The 27601-nt window shown below is 43.1% G+C and overlaps 1 protein-coding gene across 2 annotated transcripts; it reads left to right on the forward strand.

Annotated features, from left to right (window-relative positions):
• Positions 1 to 98: 98 nt before the first annotated feature.
• Positions 99 to 27600, forward strand: FASTKD5 (FAST kinase domains 5). Of its 2 annotated transcripts, none has more exons than XM_021689208.1 (2): positions 99 to 219; positions 8385 to 11235. In XM_021689208.1, exon 2 carries the CDS (start codon positions 8422 to 8424, stop codon positions 10867 to 10869), a length of 2448 nt encoding a protein of 815 aa, XP_021544883.1. In that variant the 5' UTR covers positions 99 to 219; positions 8385 to 8421; the 3' UTR covers positions 10870 to 11235. The 2 variants fall into 2 exon arrangements, 1 of the variants encoding a protein (XP_021544883.1); XR_002480268.1 differs by lacking the exon at positions 8385 to 11235 and adding an exon at positions 27563 to 27600 and having other exon boundaries at positions 105 to 219.
• Position 27601: the final 1 nt, after the last annotated feature.

Genomic DNA, 27601 nt, shown 5'->3' on the forward strand with positions numbered 1-27601 from the left:
TCTTAGCAACGTCCTCCCCTGGAAAACGTCCTTGGAAAACGCTGACAGAGTCTTTTGGGCCTCGGCCGCACCCGTCACCAGCGCAGCAGGCGGAAGTAGCGGGCAGTTGGCCGGAAGTGGGGCTGTGAGGTCCGGGTGTTGCCGGAGGAGTCGTGGTGGCGCGGCGTTCCCGCGGGATCCGGGGTCTGGTGTTGCGGCGCCCGCGTTCGCCAGGCTCAGGTGAGTGGCGGCGCCCGGGGAGGAGGTCGCGGCGGCCGCTCCCGCTCCCTGCCCGCCTGGCGCTTGGCCCGCCTCTCCCGTCCTGGGCGGCGCAGGGCCGGGCACGCGCCAAGGCCGGGCTCCGCGCTTCCGGGCCCGGCTGCGGACTCCTCTCGCAGGCCCGCTTTAGGCAGCATCTCGGCGACCCCGCCACTCCAGAGTTCTGTGACCTTGGGCAAACGGTTCGTCTGAACCTTGACATTTCCTCTGGGAGCCGGAGATCATAACTGCCTGCCTCGCAGGACTGTTGGGGGAATGCAGTGAGGTGTTTTGCCGCACTTCTTATCACACTTCCACGTGCGTGCTGATCACTCGGGGATCTGGAGATTGTGGCCGTAGGTCTGCGGTAGGGTCCGAGGTTATGCATTCCTGACCAGCTTCCAGGTGAGGGTGAGCCTGATGCCGCTGGTCCGCAGGCCACAATTTGAGCCGCAAAATGCTACATACAGTATTTTGCTTAGTACTGGGTCAACCTGAGTCTTCAGTAAATATCAATACGATGTTATACCTAGTCCCCATTTTTAACAGAACGGTTTCTAGTTGCACAGCCCTAAGGGTATTATCGATGTCTTCCTCCCTTTCCTCTCCAGAGATAAAAATAATTGCCCTTTCTCTTTCCGTACAAATCATGACACAGCTCTTCTGTCCTGACCCAGGGAGCTTTGGGCCCTCTTTGTACCAGTTACGCATCCACTTCCTCAGACCATGCTTCATTGCTCACTCACTGTAAACCCTCCAATAGCGCTTCATGCTGTGGAGCTGGTGGCCAAGTGCTTTAGCACCAGTGTGTCTGGTGTTCCCTGCTCTAGTCATTTGTTGCAGCTGGCATGTTCATTCCTGTTTTCTGCACCTTGCTCACACTTTGTGAGGAGTAAGAACAGCTGCTTTACCACAACCAGATTCTCCAACTCACTGCTCTGAATGGCCTCAGGCAAGCTCTGGGATGAGTTCGCTGCTGCCTAGTAGACCAAAATAAAATCTGAAGACTCAGTGTTGCATAATACAGCAGAGACAGTGAGGCCTTTGGCAGTTGTGCAGGCCTAGTTGATTTGACAGTTTGATTTTCTTCCCCATTCATTCCCCATTACTTCTCTGATTCCCAACAGGGTCTTGTCATTCGTCGTACAGATACGTCAACTTTGATATCAGAGAATTCTGAAGGTTCCCCTTCAACTGCCTGAAAAACTGTACTGCTCAGCCTTGCAAAGCTAGAATAGATAAAACCAAGTATTTGGTTGATTTGACCAGTTGACGTGACTTTGGATGCAGATATTTCTCTCTACTTGCAAGGCTTTGGTCATTCCTTTAGTAGCTCCACTCTCAACGGGCTGAGAGGGCATGGGTGCCTGCTCTCTGTTGTTAAACCCAGAGATTTTCTAAAGATAGAGTGTTGTGAATCCTTTAAGAGCGGTGGCTCTAACAGAATCATCTGTGGGGTCTTGTCAGACTGTATCTACCCAGGCCCTTCTTGCCATTCTGATAGAGGAATAGCAGAGGTTTAGAGAAGGGGAGGAGAGGGCTATATAAACTGAAAAAAAAAAAAAAAGTTTCACAGATAATTGTGATGTGCTGTTTTCTCCAATAAGAACGGAAACTAGAGGGTGCCTAGGTGGCTGGGTGGCTCAGTCGGTTAAGCGTCTGACTCTTGCTTTCGGCTCAGGTCCTGATCTCAGGGTTGTGAGATCCAGCCTGGGTGGGGCTCTGTGCTGGGTGTGGAGCCTGCCTAAGATTCTCTCCCTCCCTTAAAAAAAAAAAAAGTGCAAACTGGAACAAAGTGGAGGGGATGGTCTGTTAGACTTGGTTTTGGTTTGGCTTAACTCGGGGTGATACTTACCTTGACCTAAACACCTTAGCACTAGTGTTTGACCTTCATGGTAGTAGTAGATCCCTCTCTGCTCCTGTGTGGAAACCGAAGCACGGAAGAGTCTAGCCCAGTTAGCATTTGCATTAACAGCTAAGGGTCCTTAGGTCAGTCTCTAAGCCCTCACCAGGGGCATTAAAGTTTTGTAGACTCTCAACACCTAGAGAAATTTAGTTTTTTGTTTTAATTCTCAGGGTTACTCAACAAATTATTTGCTCAGACAAGATTAGAATTTGAAGTATCCATTTATTTGTGGCAATTTTATCAGGACATAAGGGGGTTAAACCTTTGTAGCAAAAGGACAGTAATCAGAATTAAGAGAGGAGATCCAGTAACTGGTGAATTGGATATGCTGAGAGTGTCATATACTTAATCTACAGTTAGCATGGCTGTCTTCCTCCGTCTGGCTCCCTTCCTCTAACTTCTGGACTGTAGTTTAAATGAAGCTATTCGACTTTGCTCAGACCTGTACCTGGAAGGTGGAAAGGTAAGAGGCCTCACTCCTGTGAAATCACATCATTCAGGGCGGTTGGGCAGTGCCAGGGGTCTCTGAGGCTCCATTCTGGTTTGTTAGGTCCCCTAAAGAGGAGATGGGGAGGAGAATATACATATAGTTTAGTTTATACACTTAAACTAGGAAAGGAGCTTTGTGCTGTTGTCACATGTTTTTGAACCTCTAGAGAAGGTGTCAGGAGTTACTGATTGGGCATCTCATAGTATTCCCTTTCCATCTTTCTTATGGATTCCCTGGGAGTCCTTAAGTAAGGAGGAACTAACAAACTCAGCTGTGTTTTCTCTGTCTGGGCAAACACATCTGACAACCTCTCCTTTGCAGTGCCTCTTCTCCTCCCTGTTCTGCTTTATGGGTTCTGTATCTTCCCTTTGTTTCTTTCCTTTCCTTCTCCACAGTACTCAAGACCAGACTTCTGAAGTGATTTTATTTCAGACCTATATATGTAGATATGGTGTCTCAGCAGTTATGCTAAAAGTTGCATGGTGGAAAAGTAAGTAGCTCCTATTTGCCGTTTGCAGTTGGCTTTGCATGCTTCTACGATTCTTTATTTTGTCATCATTTCTGTTACTGGGCATCCATAAGGAAGTTCTATAGACAGTAGGAATTGCTTGGACTAGAAAAACTTTTCAACATTTTCCTTGAAACTTAAGGTTACTTTCTTTGAACATTGTCTTCTTGAAGAATACCTTAATTTCCTGTTAGTACATGCATTTGGCAAATTTAATTTTTGTCAAAGTTGGACATGGTTTACACAGTCCAATAGTTTGATGGAACTTATAACACTAAATATTAATTTCCTTTCTTTTTCCCTCCTTTTTTGTTCTGTGGAGGCACTTTCCACTCTTGTTTCTTTTGGCATTTATCAGTATATTTCTTTTTCTTTTCTTTTTTTAAATTTTTTTTTTTAAGATTTTATTTATTTATTTGACAGAGAGACAGCGAGAGAGGGAACACAAGCAGGGGGAGTGGGAGGGGGAGAAGCAGGCTTCCTGCTGAGCAGGGAGCCCGATGTGGGGCTCCATCCCAGGACCCAGGGATCATGACCTGAGCCGAAGGCAGACGCTTAATGACTGAGCCACCCAGGCACCCCTAGTATACGCTTTTTAAATCTGCATTATTTCTAAATAATGTATTTGTGTTGCTGTTTCTTGATTTCTAGGAAGTATCTATATCTATAAAATCTTTGACTTCTTTATTATGGGCTTTGAGGCTCTGGTCCTCACTACCCAGCCTCCCCTAATCCTCTTCCCCTCCCTGCATCCTCCATATATAGTTTGCTCATAATTTTTGGTTAAGCTTATATTCAAGGTTTATATCAGTAAGATTATGTAAATATTCATAGCTGAGTGGGGAACCGTTTTCTGTCTTACACAACTTTTTTGTTTTTCTGGAGTTAATAATTTTTGTCACTGTTGTTACTGGCTTGGTTTTCTGTCTACAATTGCTTGTCCATCCCCAGATTATTCCTTAGAAGTATAAACCTCTCTCGTTGGTAATATTTACCTCCTCTGGCATGAACTAGTTGCTCTTTATGTCTGCTCACAGTTCCAGTATTGGGATCTTCATAATTTTCCTGGGGTTTCCTTTTGCTTCTCTCCTGAGTTGAGCCCTAAATTCGGGATCCCTTATCTCTCCTGCCAACTTCCAGGTCTTCAGTTATGGTACTTCTCCTTACCTCGATGACGGGGTATCTTGTATACCCATTCCTTCCTGTAGATTTCAGTCTTTGAGATCTTCTCTTTGTTCTTTTTGTAAGCGGTATAAACTAACCATAGTGATAGGTCGGATCCTAGACTACAGGCATAGCTCATTTTGCACTTTATTGCACTTTACAGAGAGAGTGTTTTTTACAAATTGAAGGTTTATGACAACCCTGTGTCAAACAAGTCTGTTGGTACCATTTTTCCAACAGCATTTCCTCACTTCCTGTCTCTGTGTCACATTTTGGTAATTCTTGCAATATTTCAAATGTTGTTTATTATTATTTGTATTTGTTATGGTGATTTGTGATCAGTAGTTATGACTTGCTGAAAGCTCAGATGATGGTTAGCATTTTTTAGCAGTAAAGCATTTTATAATTAAGATATGTCTGTTGTTTTTTAGACATAATGCTGTTACGCATTTGACAGACTACAGTATGGTATAAGCATAACTTCTATGTGCACTGGGAAACCAGAAAATTCCTTTGACTCACTTTATCATGGCATTCACTTTATTGCAGTGGTCTGGAACCGAGCAACGCTACATCCGAGGTTTGCCCGTATTAGAGGTGGGAGGGGCTTTTGAGTTCACCCATTCTAACCCTCCAGTTCCCTGGCGTCTGGAAACCCTGTAGATTGTTTAGGGTCCTCCCCACTTCTTTGTCTGGAATCTGACTCTTCTTGTCTAGAATACACCTGCCCTGTGGATTTTGGAATCAAGACAGTCTTTGATGTCAAACCTCACTCCATCCCTTAGCTGTGTAACCTTCAGCAGGTTTCTTAACCTTGTGAAGTGTCCTTTTCCTCATCCACAATATAGAGATAGTAAGACCTACCTTACAGAGAGGTTGTAAGGATTGGAACTAATGCAGATTTAAAAAGCGTATGCTAGGGGCGCCTGAGTGGCTCAGTTGATTAAGCATCTGCCTGCGGCTCAGGTCCTGATCCCAGGGTCCTGGCATCAAGCCCGCATAGGGCTACCTGCTTAGCAGGGAGTCTGCTTCTCCCTCCCCCCTACCGACTCGTGCGCTCTCTCTGTCTCAAATAAAAAAATACAATCTTTAAAAAAATTAAAAACAAAACAACAAAAATAAATAAATGAAAAGCATATACTAGGCTTGGCACAGAGGAGGCCCTAAGATGATTGTGGCTGTTGTTTTTTCCATCTTGGGACTTAACCTGTATTTTTGCAAATCAAAAAGAACCACGTTAATTCAAAGTACAGAATCGATACCACTCAGACATTGATGTTTGAGGAAATGTTTTTTTTCCATTTTCCAAATGGTTCTTTTGTTCATTTGAGGACCATGCACAGTATTTTCATTAACTACTCTTAGGTAGGGGTGCCTGGGTGGCTCACTTGGTTAAGCGTCTGCCTTCAGCTCAGGTCATGAGTTGAGAGTCCTGAGATCGAACTCCACGGCAGTCTCCCTGCTCAGCGGGAGCCTGCTTCTCCCTCTCCTCCCTGTTCATGCTCTCTTCTCGTTATCTCTGTCGCTATCTGTGTCTCTCTTTCTCAAATAAATAAATAAAATCTTTTTTTTTTTTATAGATTTTATCTATTTATTTGACACAGAGAGACATAGCGAGAGAGGGAACACAAGCAGGGGGAGTGGGAGAGAGAGAAGCAGGCTCCTGGCTGAGCAGGGAGCCCGATGCGGGACTCGATCCCAGGACCCTGGGATCCTGACCTGAGCCGAAGGCAGACGCTTAACGACTGAGCCACCCAGGCGCCCCAAAATAAATAAAATCTTAAAAAAAAAAAAGTACTCTTAGGTAGTATTTATTGAAGTAATTTAAGTTATTTAATGCGCTTTTGAAATTATTTATAAAGGCATTTGTTAAACTCGTCTACTTTTCTGTATTAACGATTTCAGTGCCAATAAAAAGGGGGAAAAAGTTAATTTATCAAAGATATAACAAAGTCTCCCCACCAAAAAGCTATATAATTACTTTCCTTTGTTCTCTTTGTCCTACTGTGTCTTTGTATGTGCTTTTTCTCATGTTGATGCCTGCCACACACTTATTCTATAAACCAGCCTCTACTTCCAGGTGGACATTTGAATTGTTTTCAGTTTTTTGCTTTATTTTTTTTTTTTAAGATTTTTTATTTTTAAGTAATCTACACTCAGTGTGGGGCTCGAACTTAAAACCCCCGAGATCAAGAGTCGCATACTCTACCAGCTGAGTCAGCCAGGCGCCAGTTTTTTCTTTAGAGCACGGTTATTTTGTAAAAAAATGTTTTGTCTTTTGTTGTTGTTGTTATTTCAAACTAGTTCCCAAGATGAGATGAAAGTCTACAGATTTGAACGGTTCATGGCTTTAATTGCAAATTCTGTTGAGCCAAATGTAGATTCCAGGTTCTAAAGCAGGTCTTCTTAAAAGCCCTATTCTGTCGGAGCACCCTGGCGGCTCAGTCAGTTAAACGTTGGACTCTTGGTTTCAGCTCAAGTCATGGTCTCTGGGTTGTGAGGTGGGGCTCCGTGCTAAGTGCAGAGTCTGCTTGAGATTCTCTGCCTCTCCCTCTGTCCCCCTTCTCTTTCTCTCCCTCTCCCCCTGTCCCTCTCCCCCTCCAAAAAAAAATAAATAAAAAATCTTAAAAAAAAAAACCAAACCCTATTCTGTCAACTGGAGAGTTCCATTACTTGCTCTCTTTTGTTCCTAGCATGCCTGTGGTGCAATATTGGTTGAGATTCCTAGTGACTATTTTGAGGCATAAATTTTCAATTATCTCTAACTATTAAAGGAAAAGTTATTTCAGTACTATTTTCCTAATGTTTTCTAATTTTTAAAAAATTGGCCATCTGCATTCATAGGCATAAACTAATCGTCTATAGCCAACTTTTTCTGTAAAGGGCCGTATAGTAAATATTTTATGCTTTGCAGGCCATGTATTTTTCTGCCACAGTTACTCAGTTTTACTCTTGTAGTGAGAAAGCAGGTGTAAACAATATGTAATGTGTGGCCTGGCTATGTTCAGATAAAACTTTTCCTAAGAAACAGGTGGAGGGGGGCGCCTGGGTGGCTCAGTTGGTTAAGCGACTGCCTTCGGCTCAGGTCATGATCCTGGAGTCCCTGGATCGAGTCCCGCATAGGGCTCCCTGCTTGGCAGGGAGTCTGCTTCTCCTTCTGGCCCTCCCCCCTCTCATGTGTGCTCTCTCTCATTCTCTCTCTCTCAAATAAAAAAAAAAAAAAAACAGGTGGAGGGATAGATTTGGACCCGTGGACCGTCGTTTGCTGACACCTGGTCTGTAGTATCTGAACTTAGTGGACAGAATGGTCCACAGGCCACAGTAAAGAACTAAGTGTATAAAGATTTAATGTGATAGAATTCTACTCTGGTTCACAAAGAAATTAAAGCATACACTCCTGCCATCCAGAGAAGCCTGTATAGCTGGCAGGGTCGTCAGCATCTGACTCACTGGCCACATTGCTAACCAGCCGCCCCCAGAGGAGAGCTGTGCTCCTCCCTTGCATGTCAGCAGGGCAGACGTGTGACCTGGTGTTCCCTGAACCCCGAGCCCAACTTCGAGATGCTTTTTGCTTCCCACCCGTGAATCGACAATGAGCAGAGTGCATCAGCCTTCTGCCTTCTCCCACCAAAATGAGTTTTTGAGTATACGTTCCAATTGCGTGACTGCTCTGTGATAGCGATTCAGTATCTGATAAGCCACCTGGAGAGGAGACAAGCATCTTCTGAAAGGTGTAGGAGCAGCATTAGAACAGAATCCCGTCATCAAGAGCTTCATACCTTAGGAACAAGGAGGGTTGTCGTGGGCGTAATTAAACTTTACACCAGATCCCACTTTTTACTTTTGGAGTTAGCACAACAGTTTTACCAACGTTCTTATTCTCCAAGTGGGCCCTTTATGCCTTGATACCAAGGATAAGGAGTTTATCCTTGATGTGTGCTGTCTTGTGGTTTGGGCATTCACTAGCATGGAACTTACTTGAGTGGACAGCAGTGTAGCTTAATCCCTTTCTTAAAATGTGTGCGTTTTGGTATTGTGATAGGTGGAAGCCACTTATTCTTCATCTACCCTTTTTTCAGTATCTGGCACCAATTCTGGCCCAGTCATTTGTGACCCATGGCTCTTGCGATCTGCCGAAGATTTCCAGGCAGTTTCTGTGGAACGCCTCCCCGTCCAGCTCTAATCAAGCGCCATGCAAACAAGAAATTGCCTGGACAAACCCGTGAGGACTGTGTTCTGACTGCCAGAACGATCGGTACTGACCCCAGAACGGCAGCCACCCTCAAGTTGTTAAAACCTTTAGGATACCGAACGTTTTGCCATCCTTTTGCCTACAGTGCGACCCAGAGTGTGACATACTGGACTGTGGGAAGCTGCGCCCAGCATGGGGGACAGGACCCTGCAGAACACAGCAGCCTCTGCCGGCCTGCCAAAAAAGTTGAGAACATTCATAGCGCTTCCTCTTCTTGGAGGCTCCTGACAACCAGCAGCGCCCTCCCAGGTTCGGAATCCAGCAGGGCTTCTGCCTCTCAGGCCAGCACGTTGAAGCCGGGCTCACCCGGGGCTGCGGGAGTTGTTGAAGACGATATAGAAATGTTTGATTCCTTTGAAGACCCCCGAGGTTTCCTCCAGCTAAGACCAGAGTACCAGCTGCACAGCTATAACAGATCGGAGACTTGTCAGCCCCTTTCTGTTTCAGAAGGTGAATTAATTTTGCACAAAGTCACAGTTTATCAAGATAATCTCCAGCCTCAAGTCATTGCTGATTATTTCTGTAAGCTGAGCTCTTTGCCTGCAGAGCAGCATCCTGTTGTGCTGTCCAGTACCAGCTTTGCTTTGCTGTGCCAGCTGAGTGTGAAAAACATACAGCTCTTTGAAGTCCCAGATCTGATCAATATTTTGAAAGCCTTTGTCGGTTTAGGAATCCCTTACTCCCATTCAGTGCTCGATGTGTGTGAAACCAGATTTTGCAGTAAGGTGTGGGAGATGAGTCTGGATCAGCTTCTCTTGGTGGCTGACCTCTGGCGGTACTTGGGCCGCAGAGTACCTCGGTTTTTAAAAATCTTTTTTAGTTATCTTAATTTACACTGGAAAGATCTATCCTTATCCCAGCTGATTCACTTAATTTATATTATAGGTGAAAGTCGCCAGGTACCCCAAGACCTCATGCAAAAACTGGAATCGTTGATTCTCAAGTATATAGATTTGATCAATTTAGAGGAGATTGGTACAATCTGTTTGGGATTCTTTAAATCAAGTAGTAGTCTCTCTGAATATGTCATGCGGAAACTTGGAGACTTGGCTTGTGCTGACATGCAGCATCTGAGTAATTATGCCTTAGTGAATATTCTCAAAATGTTCCGTTTCACTCACGTGGATCACATAAATTTCATGAAGCAATTTGGCCAGATTGCTCCTCAACGAATTCCTTTTCTAGGAGTTCAGGGTGTCATGCACCTGACTCTTGCTTGCTCAGCCTTACGCATCCTGGATGAAGGGCTAATGAATGCTGTGGCTTCTTCTTTGCCTCCTAGGGTGGCATACTGTCGAAGTAAGGATGTAGCCAAGATTCTGTGGTCATTTGGAACTCTGAATTACAAGCCACCCAATACAGAAGAGTTTTATTCTAGTCTGATAAATGAGATTCACAGAAAGATGCCTGAGTTCAGGCGATACCCAGAACACCTGCTCACCTGCTTGCTGGGCCTGGCATTTTCTGAGTACTTTCCATTAGAGCTCATCAACTTTGCTTTGAGTCCAGAGTTCATCAGGTTAGCTCAGGAGAGAAGTAAGTTCGAACTCACTAAGGAGTTGTATACTCTTGATGGTACGATTGGCATTGAGTGTCTGGATTACAGAGGCAATCGTCTTAGTGCTCATCTTCAGCAAGAGGGGTCGGAAATGCTGTGGAATTTAGCAAGGAGGGATATGTGCTCAAAGCCTGAATTCCTAGAAGCTCTCTTTTTACTTGAGAACATGTTGGGTGGGCCCCAGTACATCAAACACCATATGATTCTGCCTCATACCCGATCTTCTGACTTAGAGGTTCAGCTTGATGTTAACTTGAAGCCATTACCATTTAACAAAGAAGCCGTATCAATGGAAGATGAAGCCAGATTGAGGCTGAAGCACGTGGGAGTCAGCCTTACAGATGATTTGATGAATCAGCTACTAAAAGGGAAATCAAGAGCACATTTCCAGGGAGAAATTGAGTCAGAGACTGAGCAGCAGGCAAGGGAATTAGAGAAGGTGGCCATACATTTGGGGAGCTCCCCTGACAGTGTGGCAGACAGATTGGGGGCCATGGAGATGGCGGGCCCTCATCCCCCAGCCTGCGTGCAGGCCCCACATGTGAGGCTGGCTATTCAGTTGACAAACAAGAACCAGTACTGCTATGGTTCCAGGGATCTGCTTGGACTGCACAACATGAAGAGGCGGCAGTTGAAGCAGCTCGGATACCGTGTGGTCGAGTTATTCCACTGGGAATGGCTCCCCCTCCTGAAACGAACTCGCTTAGAAAAGCTGATGTTCCTCCATGAGAAGGTGTTCACCTCTGCTCTCTGAAGGGCTTTCAGGGACATTGTTACTCATAAATGCTGCAGAGGTGCGCTGTGCAAGGTGTTGGGAAACCGTTATAAAAGCCAGAATATAGGTTTGGTAATAAAATCCTCTGTTGAGGAGACTTAGCTGTGCTCTTTGTCTACGGCAGAGTGAAGTTAGTGTTACTGTGAATTAATTGTAACCTGGCCCAGTTGGACAAGTTGTTGCTAGTTTGTGCAGGTGACTAATAAACCTCTTAATGTGCCCTATTTTCAAGTAATTCTTATCATATTTTTCTTACTCTCTTGACTGGCCTTACCTCACGATGATTTTGAATTTTTAAGATAAAAATGTAGGGGCGCCTGGGTGGCTCAGTCCATTAAGCCTCTGCCTTCGGCTCAGGTTATGATCCCAGGGTCCTGGGATCGAGCCCCACATCGGACTCCCTGCTCTGCGGGAAGCCTGCTTCTCCCTCTCGCACTCCCCCTGCGTATGTTCCTGCTCTCGCTATCTCTCTGTCTGTCAAATAAATAAATAAAATCTTTAAAAAAAAAAAAGTGTAGTCAGACATTTTCAAAGCCAATTTTTTGAAAATGGTTTTCATATACTTTGTTTTAAAATAAGAATCTTTTGGAGCACCTCACTGGCTCAGTCGGTGGAGCATGTGACTCTTGATCTCAGAGTCGTGAGTTCAAGCCCCATGGGAGTTCAAGCCCCACGTTTGATGTGGAGCGTACTTAAATAAAGTTAAATAAGAATCTTTTACAGTTTCATTTACATTTCAGGATTTTTCCCTCATGCATGTTTTCTTCTCCCTTTAAAATTAAAATCTCGGGGCGCCTGGGTGGCTCAGTCGTTAAGCGTCTGCCTTCGGCTCAGGTCATGATCCCAGGGTCCTGGGATCGAGTCCCACATCGGGCTCCCTGCTCAGCGGGAGGTCTGCTTCTCCCTCTCCCACTCCCCCTGCTTGTGTTCCTGCTCTCACTGTGTCTCTCTCTGTCAAATAAATAAATAAATCTTTAAAAAAAAAAAAATAAATAAATAAATAAATAAATAAATAAAATTAAAATCTCATTCGCATTGACATTTGGTTGGTTGTCCTTAGTTGCTGGTTCTTCCTGTTTACAAGAGCCATTTCAGATTTAGTGAGCTTAATGTCATCCTCTAGCCCCCCTCTTCTGCGTTTCTACTTCTCTTGCATAAACTCTCCCCCCACCCTTCCCCCCGAATATTTTCTCCCTAATATTGGACTTAGAAGAATAGAATTAAATGAGTGCCTCTTGAGCCAGTGATTCCCAAATCTGATGACCAGGTAGCTCAGACAAGAAGGAAAATGCATTACCTCCCATGATAGGAAGTCTAGTGGGCTTCAGGTTTGGTTGTATTAGAGCCATAAGCTAAAGAGATTGTACATACAGATTCTGTGTATATAGATCCAGTATGTATGTAAGCAACTTAATACAAGTAACCTTGTAAACATTTGGGGTCTGAGAATTTTAAAAAGGATCCCTGCCACCAAATAAATCTTAAAAAAAAGAATTTGCACCATGTCGGTTGCTAGGGAGAGAGCAGTTATGGCAAGAACCAAAAATCTCAGGGTGCCTGGGTGGCTCAGTCTCCCTCTCCCGCTCCCCTTGCTTGTGTTCCCTCTCTGGCTGTCGCTTTCTCTCTCTGTCAAATAAATAAAATCTTTAAAAAACAAAAACAAAAGTCTCCAGTAAAGTTGGCAACTTGGACATCACTGATGACATTAACAATAGCAGTTTGATTGGATTGTCAGGGCATAAACCAGACTGCACACCTGTTGAATGTTGAGAGTTAAGGAATAGGTTGCAAATGTTGAGGCAGTTCCTTGAGAACCTTTGAAGAGAAGGGGAACCTTGAGCAGGATACAGAGTGGGGCTAGGATTGCCAGATAAAATACAGAATGCCTAGTTAAATTTGAATTTCAGATACGTAATGGATAATGTTTTGTGGTAAAATTGGCCATTTTTTTTAAGGATGCAAATCAGTGACAGTACATTGATGCTGTTGTGCAACCAATCCACCACTATCTAGTTCAAGAACATTTTTTCACCCCAAAAGAAAACTCCATATACCCATTAAGCAGTGACCCCATGTTTCCCCCTCCCCCAGACCCTGGCACCTACTAATCTGCTTTCTGTCTCTGTGGATTTGCCTATTCTAGATATTTCCAAAAAGTAGAATTCTGTAGTATGTAACCTTTTGTATATGGCTTCTTTTCTTTTTTTTTTAAGATTTTATTCATTTATTTGAGAGAGAGAGAATGAGACAGAGCACATTTGAGAAGGGGGAGGGTCAGAGGGAGAAGCAGACTCCCTGCCGAGCAGGGAGCCCAATCCAGGGCTCGATCCAGGGACTCGATCCAGAGACTCCAGGATCATGACCTGAGCCGAAGGCAGTCGCTGAACCAGCTGAGCCACCCAGGCACCCCTGTATATGGCTTCTTACACTTAGTATAACGTTACTAAGATTCCCCCATGTTACGGCATGTGCCAGCTCTTCATTACGTATAGCTAAATAATAGTCCACTGTGTGGACATCCCCTATCTTGTTTATCCATTCATCAGTTGATTGACCCGGGGTTTTTCCACTTTTTGGCTATTGTGAATAGTGCTGCTGTGAACACTCATGTGCGTATTTTTGTTTGAACGCCTGTTTTCAGTACTTCGGGTATATACCTACGAGTGAAGTTGCTGGGTTATATATTGTATATTTAACTTATTGAGGAACTGCCAGACTTTTTTTTTTTTTTAAAGATTTATTTATTTTAGAGTGAGTGAGAGCGAGAGAGCACAAGCAGGGGAGATGCAGAGGGAGGAGAATCAGGCTCCCCGCTGAGCAGGGAGCCCAATGCGGGACTCGATCCCAGGACTCTGGGATCATGACCCAATTCCAAACCAGGCGCTTAACTGACTGAGCCACCCAGGTGCCCCCTGCCAAACTTTTCCACAGTGGCTGTACCATTTTACATTTCCAACAGCGGTGTATTAGGATTCCACTTTCTCCACGTCTTGGCTAACACTTGTTATTTTCTGTGTTGTTGTTTTTTTTTCTTTTTTAATAGCTGTCTTAGTGAATGTGAAGTGGTATCTCATTGTGGTTTTGATTTGTATTTTCCTAGTGACTAATGGTGCTTAGCATCTTTCTTTCTTCTCTCTCTCTTTTTTTTTTTTTTTAAGTAGGCTCCATGCCCAGTGTTATGCTTGAACTTATGACCCTGAGATCAAGAGTCACATGCTCTACCGACTGAGCCAGCCAGGCAGCCCTGGCATCTTTCAATCTTTTTTTTTTTTTTTTAAAGATTTTATTTATTTATTTGAGAGAGAGAGCACATGAGAGGGGGGAGGGTTGGGAGGGTCAGAGGGAGAAGCAGACTCCCTGCCGAGCAGGGAGCCCGATGCGGGACTCGATCCTGGGACTCCAGGATCATGACCTGAGCCGAAGGCAGTCGCTTAACCGACTGAGCCACCCAGGCGCCCCGGCATCTTTCAATCTTAACAATACTCAGTCTGTAACCCATGAACAGGAGATGTCTTTTTATTTATTTATATCTTTTTAAATTTCTTTCAGCAGCATTTTATAGTTTTCAGTGTATAAGTCTTGCACCTCCCCAGTTATATTTATTCCTAAGTATTTTTATTCTTTTTAATGCTACTGTAAATGGAATTTTTATCTTAACATCTTTATGAATTGTTCATTGCTAATGTTTAGAAATGAATTACTTATCCTGCATTTTTTGCCTAGTTTTTTTTTTTTTTTTTTTTTAAGATTTTATCCATTTATTTGACAGAGAGAGACACAGTGAGAGAGGGAACAGAAGCAGGGGGAGTGGGAGAGGGAGAGGCAGGCTCCCTGCCAAGCAGGGAGCTTGATGTGGGGCTGGATCCCAGGAGCCTGGGATCATGACCCGAGCCAAAGGCAGATGCTTAACTGACTGAGCCACCCAGGCGCCCCTGCCTAGTTCTTTTATTAGCTGTAACAGTTTTTGTGTGTGTGTTGATTCTTTAGGATTTTCTCTATATAGGATCATATAATCTATGGATAAAGGTCGTTTTCCTTCTTTCTTTCTACTTTGGAGACCTTTTTATTTCTTTTTCTTGCCTACTTGCTCTGGCTAGAGTTTCTTGTATGAAATTGAATAGAAGTGGTAGAAGCAGGCATCCTTCTCTTGTTCCTGATCTTATGGGGGATTCTTTCAGTCTTTCACCATTGCATATATTAGCTATGGGTTTCTCACGAATACCCTTTATCATGTTAAGGAAGTTCCTTTCTGTTCTTAGTTTGCTGAATGTGCTTAAGTAATTTTTTAGCATATGTCACAAATAGTACACAGGACATTCTTATGCTAAAAGAAAAAAATCCATTATTTATCTGATTTTCAGATACAAGTAGGCAGTTTTTATTTTTATTTGCTAAATTGGCAACAGTAAGAAAAACTCAACACCAAGGCAAGGTTTTTTGAGCGGGCTGTTGAGGGCAGAAGAGACATGTTGAGGAAAGGGTCAGTAGTCAGAGATAAGTTGAGCATTCAAGAGCGGCAAGAACTGATGGAATAAGGTCCAACGGTCAGGTTTATACATGAAGAACATGGCTGCTTCACCTGGGTTCCCATAGAATTTTGCTGACCCTGCTGTTAAGGTAATGAGTAAATGGTATTAGAACCCTTTGTTCATCTCCTTGTTTTGAGACTGTGGGTCTCTTAAGAGTGCCTTGATTTGAGCCTATGAGTTTCTTTCTTTTTTATTTTTTTATTAAAATTTTATTTATTTATTTGCCAGAGAGAGAGCACAAGCAGGGGGAGTGGCAGGCAGAGCGAGAAGCGGGCTCCCTGCAAAGCAGGTGGAGCCCGATACGGGACTCGATCCCAGGACCCTGGGATCACGACCTGAGCTGAAGGCAGTCGCTTAACCAACTGAGCCATCCAGGCGCCCCAAGCCTATGAGTTTCTTTTTTTTTTTTTTTTTTTTTTATTGTTTCTACCAAGCCAATCAATTTACTTTATTTTATTTATTTTTTTTTTAATTTTTTTTTATTCTTATGTTAATCCCCATACATTACATCATTAGTTTTAGATGAAGTGTTCCATGATTCATTGTTTGTGCATAACACCCAGTGCTCCATGCAGAACGTGCCCTCCTCAGTACCCACCACCAGGCTAACCCATCCTCCCACCCCCCTCCCCTCTAGAACCCTCAGTTTGTTTTTCAGAGTCCATCGTCTCTCATGGTTCGTCTACCCCTCCGATTTCCCCCGCTTCATTCTTCCCCTCCCGCTACCTTCTTCTTCTTCTTTTTTTTTTTTTTTTCTTAACATATATTCCATTATTTGTTTCAGAGGTACAGATCTGAGATTCAACAGTCTTGCACAATTCACAGCGCTTACCAGAGCACATACCCTCCCCAGTGTCTATCACCCAGTCACCCCATCCTTCCCACCCCACCCCCCACTCCAGCAACCCTCAGTTTGTTTCCTGAGATTAAGAATTCCTCATATCAGTGAGATCATATGATACATGTCTTTCTCTGTTTGACTTATTTCACTCAACAAAATACCCTCCAGTTCCATCCACGTCGTTGCAAATGGCAAGATCTCGTTCCTTTTGATAAGCCTATGAGTTTCTTAAGAGTAAAAGTTGTGTCTACCTGTGCCTAGCAGAGTGACTTGCATGTATTAAGCCACTGAAGGGTGACTGGGCTCCAAGCATATAGGATTGCAAGCCTTTTCTGGGTGCACACCTGTGTTCTGGTCTTCTGTGCGCCTCTCACTGGTGGATGACTGTGTGGGATGTGCTGGGACAGCTGTCTTTCATTTTAACCAGCTCTAAGAAAAATGAACACAAGTCACATTTTTTCATGGATGGACAAGTAACTCAATTTAGAAATTATAAGAAGTATTGTACTTTTTTAAAAGCTGAAGTGTCCAATTTATAAAATTGCTCAGTGCATTGGTATTCCACCCATTCTGAGGTTAAATGCTTTTCTCTTATGTGACAGGTAATCTTTTCTTCTTTTTTTTCCTCTGTAACCTGTTTGAGCCTAGTCTTTAAAGTATGTGTATCTGCCAGAATTACTTTCCATTACGTTTTTGTGAGACTCAAAAATCAGGTTGTATAACTCAGCTATGGCAACTTCTTTTTAGGCCAAAGGAAGATGGATGCTCAGGTGTTCAGAAAGTGTCATGGTCACCTTATTCTCTTCTAAATCATCCCTCCACACTTCCCTACCCACATGTTCTGAGTCCTTAACCACAGAAAGGTTTACTTAGCTTCAAGCTCCAAAGAAGTACAGATAGAAACCTTCCAGATAGGATGACCCACTTGTCCCTGTTTGCCTGGGACTTTTCTGGTATTAGCACAGAAGGTTCCACATTCTGGAAAAACCCTCAGTCCTAGATAGACCACATGGTCGATCAGCCTACTCTGGACCCCTTCTCAGCCCCTCCCTTGCACTTGCCCTTCATCAGCCTGCATACGGGGTGGGAGGGGGGTCAGAGGAGAAAGGTCTATCTCCATCTGGCCATCCAGTCCTGGAGGAACTGTCGACTGCAAGAAATACTCTGAGCATTGTATCTACACCCTCAGTCCTCTCTGGTATCATCCTGTGACCCCAGGAACCCAGTCCAATTGTTTAACTACTTACATGTACTTTATTTATTTATTTTTTTAAAGATTTTATCTATTTATTTGACAGAGAGAGCGAAAGAGCACAAGCAGGGGGAGCAGTAGAAGGAGAGGGAGAAGCAGGCCCCTTGCCGAGCAAGGAGCCCAATGCGGGGCTCGATCCCAGGACTCTGGGATCATGACCCGAGCCGAAGGCAGACGCTTAACCATCTGAGCCACCCAGGTGCCCCCTTACATGTACTTTAAACACACAAAAGGGAAAATGTAGCCCACCACTCTACTGGAACAGTATTTTAAATTTCTGCATGGCCACCATTACCTCCCAAAGTATTCATGTGTACATATTCCTAGATAATAGATTTTTTTTAAAGATATATTTATTTATTTAAGAGACAGCATGGGCAAGTGGGGAGGGGGGCAGAGGGAGAGGGAGAGAGAATCCTCAAGCAGACTCCCAGCTGAGCATAGAGCCTGACATGGGGCTTGATTCCAGGACCCTGAGATAATGACTTGAGCCAAAATCAAGTCAGATGCCCAGACTGACTGAGCCACCCAGGCGCCCCTTTAGATACAGATTTTTAACAGATGTGTGTGATCATAATCTTCTGTTTTTGTGGTCTCTTTTAAATTTTATATATAGTTTTGCAGTTTTTGTATATAGTCATATTTATCATTTAAGTGTCTGGTACACCAAGAATAAACATGTCACTCAAGTGTTTTTTTTTTTTTAAGATTTTATTTATTTATTTGACAGAGAAAGATATAGCGAGAAAGGGAACACAAGCAGGGGAGTGGGTGAGGGAGAAGCAGGCTTCCCGCTGAGCAGGGAGCCCGATGCGGGGCTCAGTCCTGGGACCCCGGGATCATGACCCAAGCCAAACGCAGATGCTTAATGACTGAGCCACCCAGGTGCCCCAACTCAAGTGTTTCTTACAGTGTGGGTAGTGGGATTCACTGGACTCTTCAGTTGACCCCGGGCACCTCGTTCTTGCCTTAGATCTGGGTAAAGAACTTGAAGACTTAACGTGGTAATAGGGTATTTGGATTTGGGGGCTCCTGACTGGCTTAGTGGGTAGAGCACCCGACTTTCAATCTTGGGGTTGTGAGTTCGAACCCCACATTGGGTATAGAGATTACTTAAAAATAAAATCTTTAAAATAAAAGGCTTTGGGGTGCCTGGGTGGCTCAGTCGGTTAAGCGGCTACCTTCGGCTCAGGTCATGATCCTGGAGTCTCGGGATCGAGTCCCACATTGGGCTCCCTGTTCAGCGCAGAGTCTTGCTTCTCCTGCTGACCCTCCCCCCTCTCATGTGCTCTCTCTCTCTCTTTCTCTCTCTCAAAAAAAAACCCAAAATCTAAAAAAATAAAATAAAAGGCTTCTTAGAGGACAGTACTGGAGATCCTTGTGATGGAACTGTTCTCTGTCTTGACTGTGGTAGTGATTACACAAATCTATACATATGATAACATTGCATAGAATTGAATCCACAGGCACATGTGCATGAGTACGTGTAAACTGGGGAAATTGGATTAAGATCATGGATTGTATTGTCAACTTCCTGCTGGTGACAGGATGTGTAGTAGCTATGCAAGGGTTAACTTTGGGGGAAACTGGTTAAAGGGTACATGGGATCTCTGTATTGTTTCTTACAACTGCATGTGAATCTGCAGTGATCTTAAAATAAAAAGTTTAATTAAAATCTTTAAAAGTAAAAGATTTTTTCTCAATTCAAAAACTCTGGTTATGTCTCAGTAATGTGAGTTTTCTTGATCTGCAATTTGGGAGAAAAACACTACCTCAGACCATAGGTAAAGTAGTCTCAAGCCCCTTGGCATTAACATTCAAGGCCCTCCCCCATCTGCATCTGCGTTTCTATCCCTGTCTCCTCCTCTCGTTCTAAGAAGCTAAGTGGTATATTCAGCATTTTCTAAACCAGCCTCACTGTCCCATCTCTATGCATTGGCTATTACTGGTCCCCGTCCCTTGTGTCTTTCCCCTGTTCCTGTTCTTGCTGCCTGACTCCCATAGTCAAGTACATATTGTCCATTGTACCATTAGTATGTAGTATCTGTCCCATTTCAGAGTTGTCCATGAGGTCAGGCAAAACGTCTTCGTTGTCTCCATTTCAAACATTACTCCTGTGAATTCTTCCCTGAATTCTCTGGGTATACTTTTGGCCAGTATTTTTCCATTTTTTTTCCATCAAGAGCCACAATAAGAAATTTTATATTGGTCCTAGGATATAATTTGTTATATGTATTTGGATAAAACTGAAGCAAAAGTTTCATACAGTAGGGGCACCTGGCTGGTTCAGTCGGTGGAGCATGCAACTTGATCTCTGGGTTGTGAGTTCAAGCCCCACGTTGGGTGTAGAGATTTCTTAAAACCCTAAAAAAAAAAAAAAAAGTTTCATGAAATAATGTCCGTATTGTGTGCATTTTGATATTTTATCTTCTCTTTCAGTTAATATTTCTTTTTTCAACCCATAACTTGATTTCAAAACCACAGATTGAAAAAACATTCACTTAGGCCATCCTTCCCTACTCTGAATGCCATTTGCAGAGAACTCTGTTGCAAACTTTTCTATTCCATAGTCACTGTTGGAAGGAGGTCCATCATGCTCAAGACTTGCGGACAGGACCATTTCATTTATGTATTTTTTTCTTTTTCTTCTTTCTTTTTTTTTTTCTCACAAGACTCTTGTAGAGAATATTTATTACAGCATTTTTTCATAGTAAAAAAATTACAAACAACATATGTAATAGGGCAATGGAAAAATAAACTGTTTTTAGTCCTGCAATTGAATATTATGGAGAAGTTAAAATGAATAAATCAGATACCGACATTTCAACATGGGAAACCTTAGAATAATAATGCTGAATGCAAAAGCCAGTTGTGAGATGATGGGCATGGTGTAATATCATGAAGGTACATTAAAAATACATAAGACCAGTGCATATTGTTTATAGATACACACATACTCAGTACTGATTCAAATGAGAGACCCCAACTTCAGACAGAGTTCGCCTCTTGGTAAAAAAGGAGAAGAAATAAGGATTAGTGTGGGTTTTGTTTGTATCTTTTCAGTTTTTTCTTAACACTGAAATGAGAAGCAAACCTGGCAAAATGTTCACATCTGCTAAAGCTAGGTGGTGGGTATAAGAGTGTTTACTATATTCTTTACCTTTTTATCTGAAATACTTCCTTTAAGAAAGGAAAAAAAATCTCTAATAAATCGACGCGCTTATAAACCTGTATTATCTTGCTTTCTTATAATGCCTCGATTATCTGGCTCCAGGCGACTTCTCTGAAGTGCAGAGCACTTCAGCCATGATCCGTGGCCCTCAGTTTATACTCAGACCCGGTCTCTCTTGTACTTAGATCCCAACTCTGGAAAAGGAGGCTCTCATTTTTAAGTATTTACGGAAGTAAATGTATAAGTAAATACTTCAAGTATTTGCAGGAGTTCAGGTAACATGGCCATTTCCCAGGCAGGGCTGAGGAGAGTCTTCCTGGGTGAGGCTGTCTGCATTTTCATATGTTGAGCTGAGCCATTCTTTTTTTCTGGATTAAGCATTAAGGCAGGAGGCCCTTGACCTTAAAAGATCAGGGGTGTTGGAACCCGAGAGGTGATAAGATCACATAACGTCCTTGAATGCTGACGGAATCCTAGAGAATCCTAGTGTTTGGACGTCACTATTTGCCAAAGAAACAGATACTGTCGTTTGTAAGATGTTTTCAAAAGGATCTGCCACTCTTCTTCCATGGCACATTCATTCGTTTCAGTTTTATCTCCAGTTGTTTAAGTTGTTTCAGTCACTACCCCCCAGTTCTTATTAATAGGCTTTTTTTTTTTTTTTTAAAGATTTTATTTATTTATTTGAGACAGAGAGAATGAGAGAGACAGCACATGAGAGGGGGGAGGGTCAGAGGGAGAAGCAGACTCCCTGCCGAGCAGGGAGCCCGATGCGGGACTCGATCCCGGGACTCCAGGATCATGACCTGAGCCGAAGGCAGTCGCTTAACCAACTGAGCCACGCAGGCGCCCCCTTTTTTTTTTTTTTTTAATTGGTGCCTGGCTGGCTTAGTCGGTAGAGCATGTGACTGTTGATCTCGGGGTTGTGAGTTGGAGCCCCTCGTTGGGTATGGAGATTACTTAAAAAAAAATGTTAAAAAGAAAAAGATTTAAGGGGCGCCTGGGTGGCTCAGTTGGTTAAGCAACTGCCTTTGGCTCAGGTCATGGTCCTGGGGTCCTGAGATTGAGCCCCACATCGGGCTCCCTTGCTCCGTGCAGAGTCTGCTTCCCCCTCTGCCCCACCCCTCTTCTCGTGCTCTCTCTCTCTCTCAAATAAATAAATAAAATCTTCAAAAATTTTTAAAATGAAAAAAATAGGCTTTAATTTTTTAGAGTGGTTTTAGGTTTACAGAGAAATTGAGCAGATAATATGGAGAGTTCCCGTATACCTCCTCTTGTTTGCATACCATTTCTTCTGATACTAATATCTTGCATTAGTGTGGTACATTTGTTATAATTGGTGAGCCAATATTGAAACATTATAATTAACTGAAGTTCATGTAAATTAAGGATCACTGTGTTGTATGGTTCTGTGGATTTTGACAAATGCCTAATGTCACAAGTGTATCATTACGGTATCACGCAGAATAGTTTCACCACTTGACCATTTCATTTTTATCTCTGTATTCCAGTGTCTAGTACAGGGCTTATAAATGTTATATGAATGTGCAATAACATCTCATCTAAAATTAGATAGGAGCAATCAAATTCAGTAGAATTTGAAAAACATTTAAAGAACAATCTGCCACAACCAAATAGAGCCTGTCTAGGAATAAAAGGATGGTTTAAAATTAGAAAAATGTGCTATCTCTCATTAGTCTGTCAGATAAGAAAAATAATAAAACTCAATATATAGAGAAAATAAGAATTCAAAGCCTATCCCTGATTTTCAGAAAACTCTGAAAATTAGAATGCTTTATTAACATAAAAAGAATATTTCAATCAGCATTATTTCAGAAATGATACACTAGAACCATTTTCTAATGGAACAAAACAAGCATGGTAACTCTATTATTATTTCATATAATTCTGGAAGTTCTAGCTAATGAAGATGAGAGACAAAAGGGTTACCGTTTTGAGAAAGAGGCTCTCATTATTGAGATTGTAGAAACCCCCCCTAAAAAAACAACTGAAAATCTGTTAAAATCAATTGGTTTAATAAGACAGCTGAACATACTATAGATACCCAAGTGAAAAAGTTTCCTCTATATAGCAAAACTGGTTAGAATAATTAATGAGATAAAAGGATCCTATTAATAAATAGCCACCTTAACAAGAGACATGTAGGACTCCTTAAGAAAAAAAGTCAAAATTGTCCTAAGACAAAAATTGACTTAAGATTTTTATGGGGTTTTTTTCCTTAAGATTTTATTTATTTATTTGAGAGAGAGCAAGAGAGAGAGCATGAGCAGGAAGGGGGGTTAGGGGCAGAGGGAGAGGGAGAAGCAGACTCACCGCTGAGCAGGTAGGCTGATGGGGGGCTCGATCCCAGGACACTAGGATCATGACCTGAGCCAAAGGCAGGTGCTTAACCGACTGAGCCACCCAGGTTCCCCAAGATTTTTATCTTAATACTGTAATAGTAAAAAGTTGCCAGCAACCTAAATGTCTACCAGAAGGAGAGTGGTTTGTTAATTTTACTCTGTCTTGTTCCATAATGATTTTAAGGTAGCTTTCAAAATATATACACACTATGGCATAAAAATAACTGAAGAATTCAGGCAAAGAGAAATCTGGAGGGATGGGCCACAGATTTATTCTGAGCTTTCCAGCAGCCAAAATAAAGGATCATGATCAATTTATATGATTCATATTTATACCATAAAATATTGAGTTGATCGGAAGAAACAACTTTTCCTAGTACTGAGACCAAAAATTTTCTCATGGGTTTCGAAGAGGATACCATCCAGAGTAAAGAATGATCCTCTTAACAACCTAATAAAACAGGAGCCCGCTTCTTAGAGGTGTTTCTTATGAAATTCCTTGCTAATGGGCCACACAAAAAATCAGTAGTTGGTAAAGCTATTTGCAGCGGTTCCAGGAGTGTGGTGATGGCTGTGTATGGGATTTGAACATGAGGATGGTCCAGTACACTGCCCTGAGGAGCAGCTCAGGGGAAGGTTATGTTATAGAGACTACAGTTACGACTCCCAGGTGATGTGTCGTGCTACCCTGGTGTCCTGTGAATTTTCACAGATAGGCCACTAAATTTTTATCAGCGTGTTACATTTATCTTTGCTACAGCTGAGGATCCACACTGCTAAGCAGCCTGTCAGATGGTGGTGTGCGATATGAATGCAGCAGTCTGGTGGGGGGGTGGGGCTCAGGAAAAAGAGGTGCCACTTAGACTCGCGTTACAAAGAATTTAATGTGGATGGACTGAACAGTCTCCATAAATATTCTCTCAAATTAGATTTTGGTAAGGGCTGTGAACAAGTGAACTACGTCTGGTCAGATGTAGGTCCATATGCTTTAATATTTGGTTAATGGTATTAACAACCTCTTAGGAAGGTTGAGAAGACTCATGAGGTAAGATGCTTGAATGGAGAGCTAGCATATCTAAAGATTTTCCTAAAAAAACAGCTTGAGGCTTGATCCAATACATGTTGGAAGGGGCAGTCAAGGTCAAGTTTTCCAAATTTCTACATTGTAGAGGATAGCCACATTAATTTAGGTTTGGGACCTAAGTAAGAGGGAAAAAAAATAAAGTTGTAAAGTGTCCATATGAGTTCCTGGTAAGGGGCTTCTGGGTGGCTCCGTCGGTTAAGCATCCGATTCTTGGTTTTGGCTAAGGTCATGACTTCGTGGGTCATTGGATCTAGCCCCATGTCGGGCTCCATGCTTGGGGGGGGCGGTCCACACTCAGTGGGGAGTCTGCTTGAAGATCCTCTCCCTCTGCCGCTCCCTCCATGTACTCTCTCTCTCTCTCAAATAGATAAATCTTAAAAAAAAAAAAAAAAATTCCTAGTAAATCCTTCAAGGTAAATGGTGTCCAAGTAGATAGTAGCCAGAGTGGTTTGGAAGGTTTAGAAGCTGGCTTCACCTCTCTTTAAGCCACAGTGTCTTCATCTGCAAACTAAAGACATTAGTATCCACTTGAGGGCTAACCAGTTAGTAAGATTAAAACTGAATAAAATCCCTGATGGCCTTCTCTAAGCCATCTTATGTATGTGTCTTTCTAGCTGGAGTTGTGTTTTGCTACTGGAGGGTCCTTGTCTCATGACTCACTAGGAGTTGTTTGTGTTGCTATGACACGGTGCAGATAAAACCTTGTATCTTGTCCTGCTGGTTGGAGGGACAGTCAGAGTCTCCCCTCTCAGGTGTCTGAAGGGGGATTTTTAAAGTTATGAGGTAGCTGAAGTTTGGAAGCCCTTTGGCTTGCCCTCATCCAGGTCACCTCTCCAGTCCGACCGCGGGAGCAGGTATCGGGTGATAGCTGAGCCAGGGTTAAAGGCAAAGGGCATGGTAGTCCTGAGGGCGGTCACTTCTGGGCAACCTCATTTCACGCTGCCATTTACGACTGAGTTGGGTCCTCGCATAGTATTTGAAGACTTTTCCATTTGGCTTCATACTCACAGGTAAGCCCTTCATCGTGGCTTCCAGAGGACCCCTGCCCGACTTGTTCTGGTCCTGGCATTTAAGTTCTCAGAGAAATGAATGTCATGATGTGTAGAATAAATGAAAGTTAGAAGCCCACAGTGTGAAGTGTCCCAAGAAGATAACAAGGAGATAGGAAGAAGGTAAAGGTTAGTGAAATCAGTGCCTCCCGCTGGGAAATCAGGTCCACACTTTAAGGAGCTGACAGTGTTTCTCTGTGGGTTTGTTTTTGTCCCTGAAAGTCGGAGAGAGAAAAGGCCTAAGAAGTGGACGGTGGGGTGGAGGTGATTGCAGACCTGGAGCCCTTTATCTGACTCATCTCAACCACCTCTCAGCATTTTGATGTAATGACACAGTTTCTGTCTCCTTGCTTGTTCTTAGCAAAGCCCCGTCCCATCAGGACAAAGCCCGAGGTCTGGATGGCCTGCAGCAATGGCTGACCTTGCGTTGGCTCAGGGCCAGCCCCGCCCACACTCGCACATCTGTTATGTCACCACCTGTGTCACTGTCATCGGTCCTCCTGGGGCATTTTAGGCTGGCTTTTCCAGAAGAAGTGTTTCGTTTCCTTGGTCCGGGCTTTATATTCATTTTACTGCTTCCATATTCAATTAAAGGCAATGGCTTAATTGTACATTGACAACAAAACCAAAAGACTTAACAAGAAGCCACTGCCCTAATTGGGCAGGAGAACTGAGGGCAGTGCTACTCTGAATATGTTCTGGTTTCCTGGCCCAGAGGGGGCATATATAAGGGCCCTGAGAACATTTGCAGGTGCAGTTCCTCATACACTCATTTTTGAGTTGTTGTGAACAAGAGAAGTGTCAGAAGCCGGAAACGTTGTTAACACAGTCTTCCCTGGGGGGAGAAAAAAAGAATTCTATAACCTAGTCCATGTTGATTCCAGGCCAGATTCTAGAATATTCTGACAGAGAGATGGGCATGCATGCCTCACAAAGTGTGAAGTACTAAGAATTTCAACACAGGTTCACAAAGAATAGGAGACTTCAGGCCAAGGGTTTTCTACATCATCAGATTCATCTCCCTCTTTTTTTTTTTAAGATTTTATTTTATTTGCGAGAAAGCAGGAGTGAGAGAGATCACAGAGGCAGAGGGAGAAGCAGACTCCCCACTGAGCAGGGAGCCCGAAGTGGGGCTCGATCCCAGGACCCCGGGATCATGACCTGAGCCAAAAGTACCTACCGATCATGATAACACAGACCCGAGAGGGTAACCCTGTCCCTGTTGCGCTGACAGTTTTTGTTGTCTTGTCTGCCAGATAGAAAAACATAGAATGCCTGGCTGGCCTCACCCAAGGAGTTCAGAGCCATTGGCAAGCCCTGCTGCTAGGAGGGCTATTTCTAGTGGTTTCCCCACTTCTGTACAAAGAATACCAAAGGCTTTTGGACATTGATCTTTGTTTTTCTTCCAGTTTTATTGAGCTATTCATTGACATATCACATTGAATAAGTTTAAGATGTACCACATAATGATTTCAATATTTGTATATAATACAAAATGCTTACCATAGTCAGTTTAGTTAACATCCATTACCTCACATGGTTCCAGCTTTTTTCCTTGTGATGAGAACTTTTAAGGTCTACTCTCAGCAGCTTTCAGATATACGATACAGTGTTAACTATAGTCATCATGCTGTACATTTCCTCCCCAGAGCTTATAACTACACGTTAGTACCTTGTGACCAGCTTCACCCATTTCCCCCAGCCTGGACATTCGTCATTAAATTACTGTTTGGATTAGATGTCCTTTTACGGTGCTTTCCAAGTCTAAGATTTTCTGTTTCTCAATGATGGTGTTTTGGACTCTTCTAATTTTTTGTTTTAATAAGAAAATGCAATTGCATTGACAGGTGTTAAATGACAAAGATACCTAGCACTGTGATTATTTTCTGTGACCTGTTCCATTCGGAACCCTCTGGCTGAGTAGTTCTATTCTCTGACACTTTTGACCCTCCCTTTCCCGTGGGGAGCCCCTTGCAGAGCTGACAGGCCCTTGCCTCCACTGGGTCCAGCTGTCAGCCAGAGAACCAGCAGTCTTGGCCAACCTGCTCAGGGTACAAGAGAAAGCCCCTCTATCGGGGCACCTGGCTGGCTCAGTCGGTGGAACGTGGGACTCTTGATCTCGGGATTGTGAGTTCGAGCCCCACGTTGGGGGTAGAGATTACTTAAATAAATAAAACTTAAAAAAACTTAAAAAAAAGCTCCTCTGCAATTTTTCAGTGACTCATTCTTCCTTAGCATTACACGTATGATACAATGAGACCATTCTCATGTGCATGGAAGTCTTTGTTACCCTGTTTGATTCTCTTCCCTTAGGAATCAACTCCTAAAAGTTTAGAATTGAACTTTAACTTGTCTAATACCAAGTTTTGTTTTTTATTGAAGGCTATTTCTGATGCTTGGAAGCTACCCTTTCAGCCACAA

This window comes from Neomonachus schauinslandi, chromosome 10 (genome assembly GCF_002201575.2).
Source record: "Neomonachus schauinslandi chromosome 10, ASM220157v2, whole genome shotgun sequence".
Classification (NCBI taxonomy): Eukaryota; Metazoa; Chordata; class Mammalia; order Carnivora; family Phocidae; genus Neomonachus; species Neomonachus schauinslandi.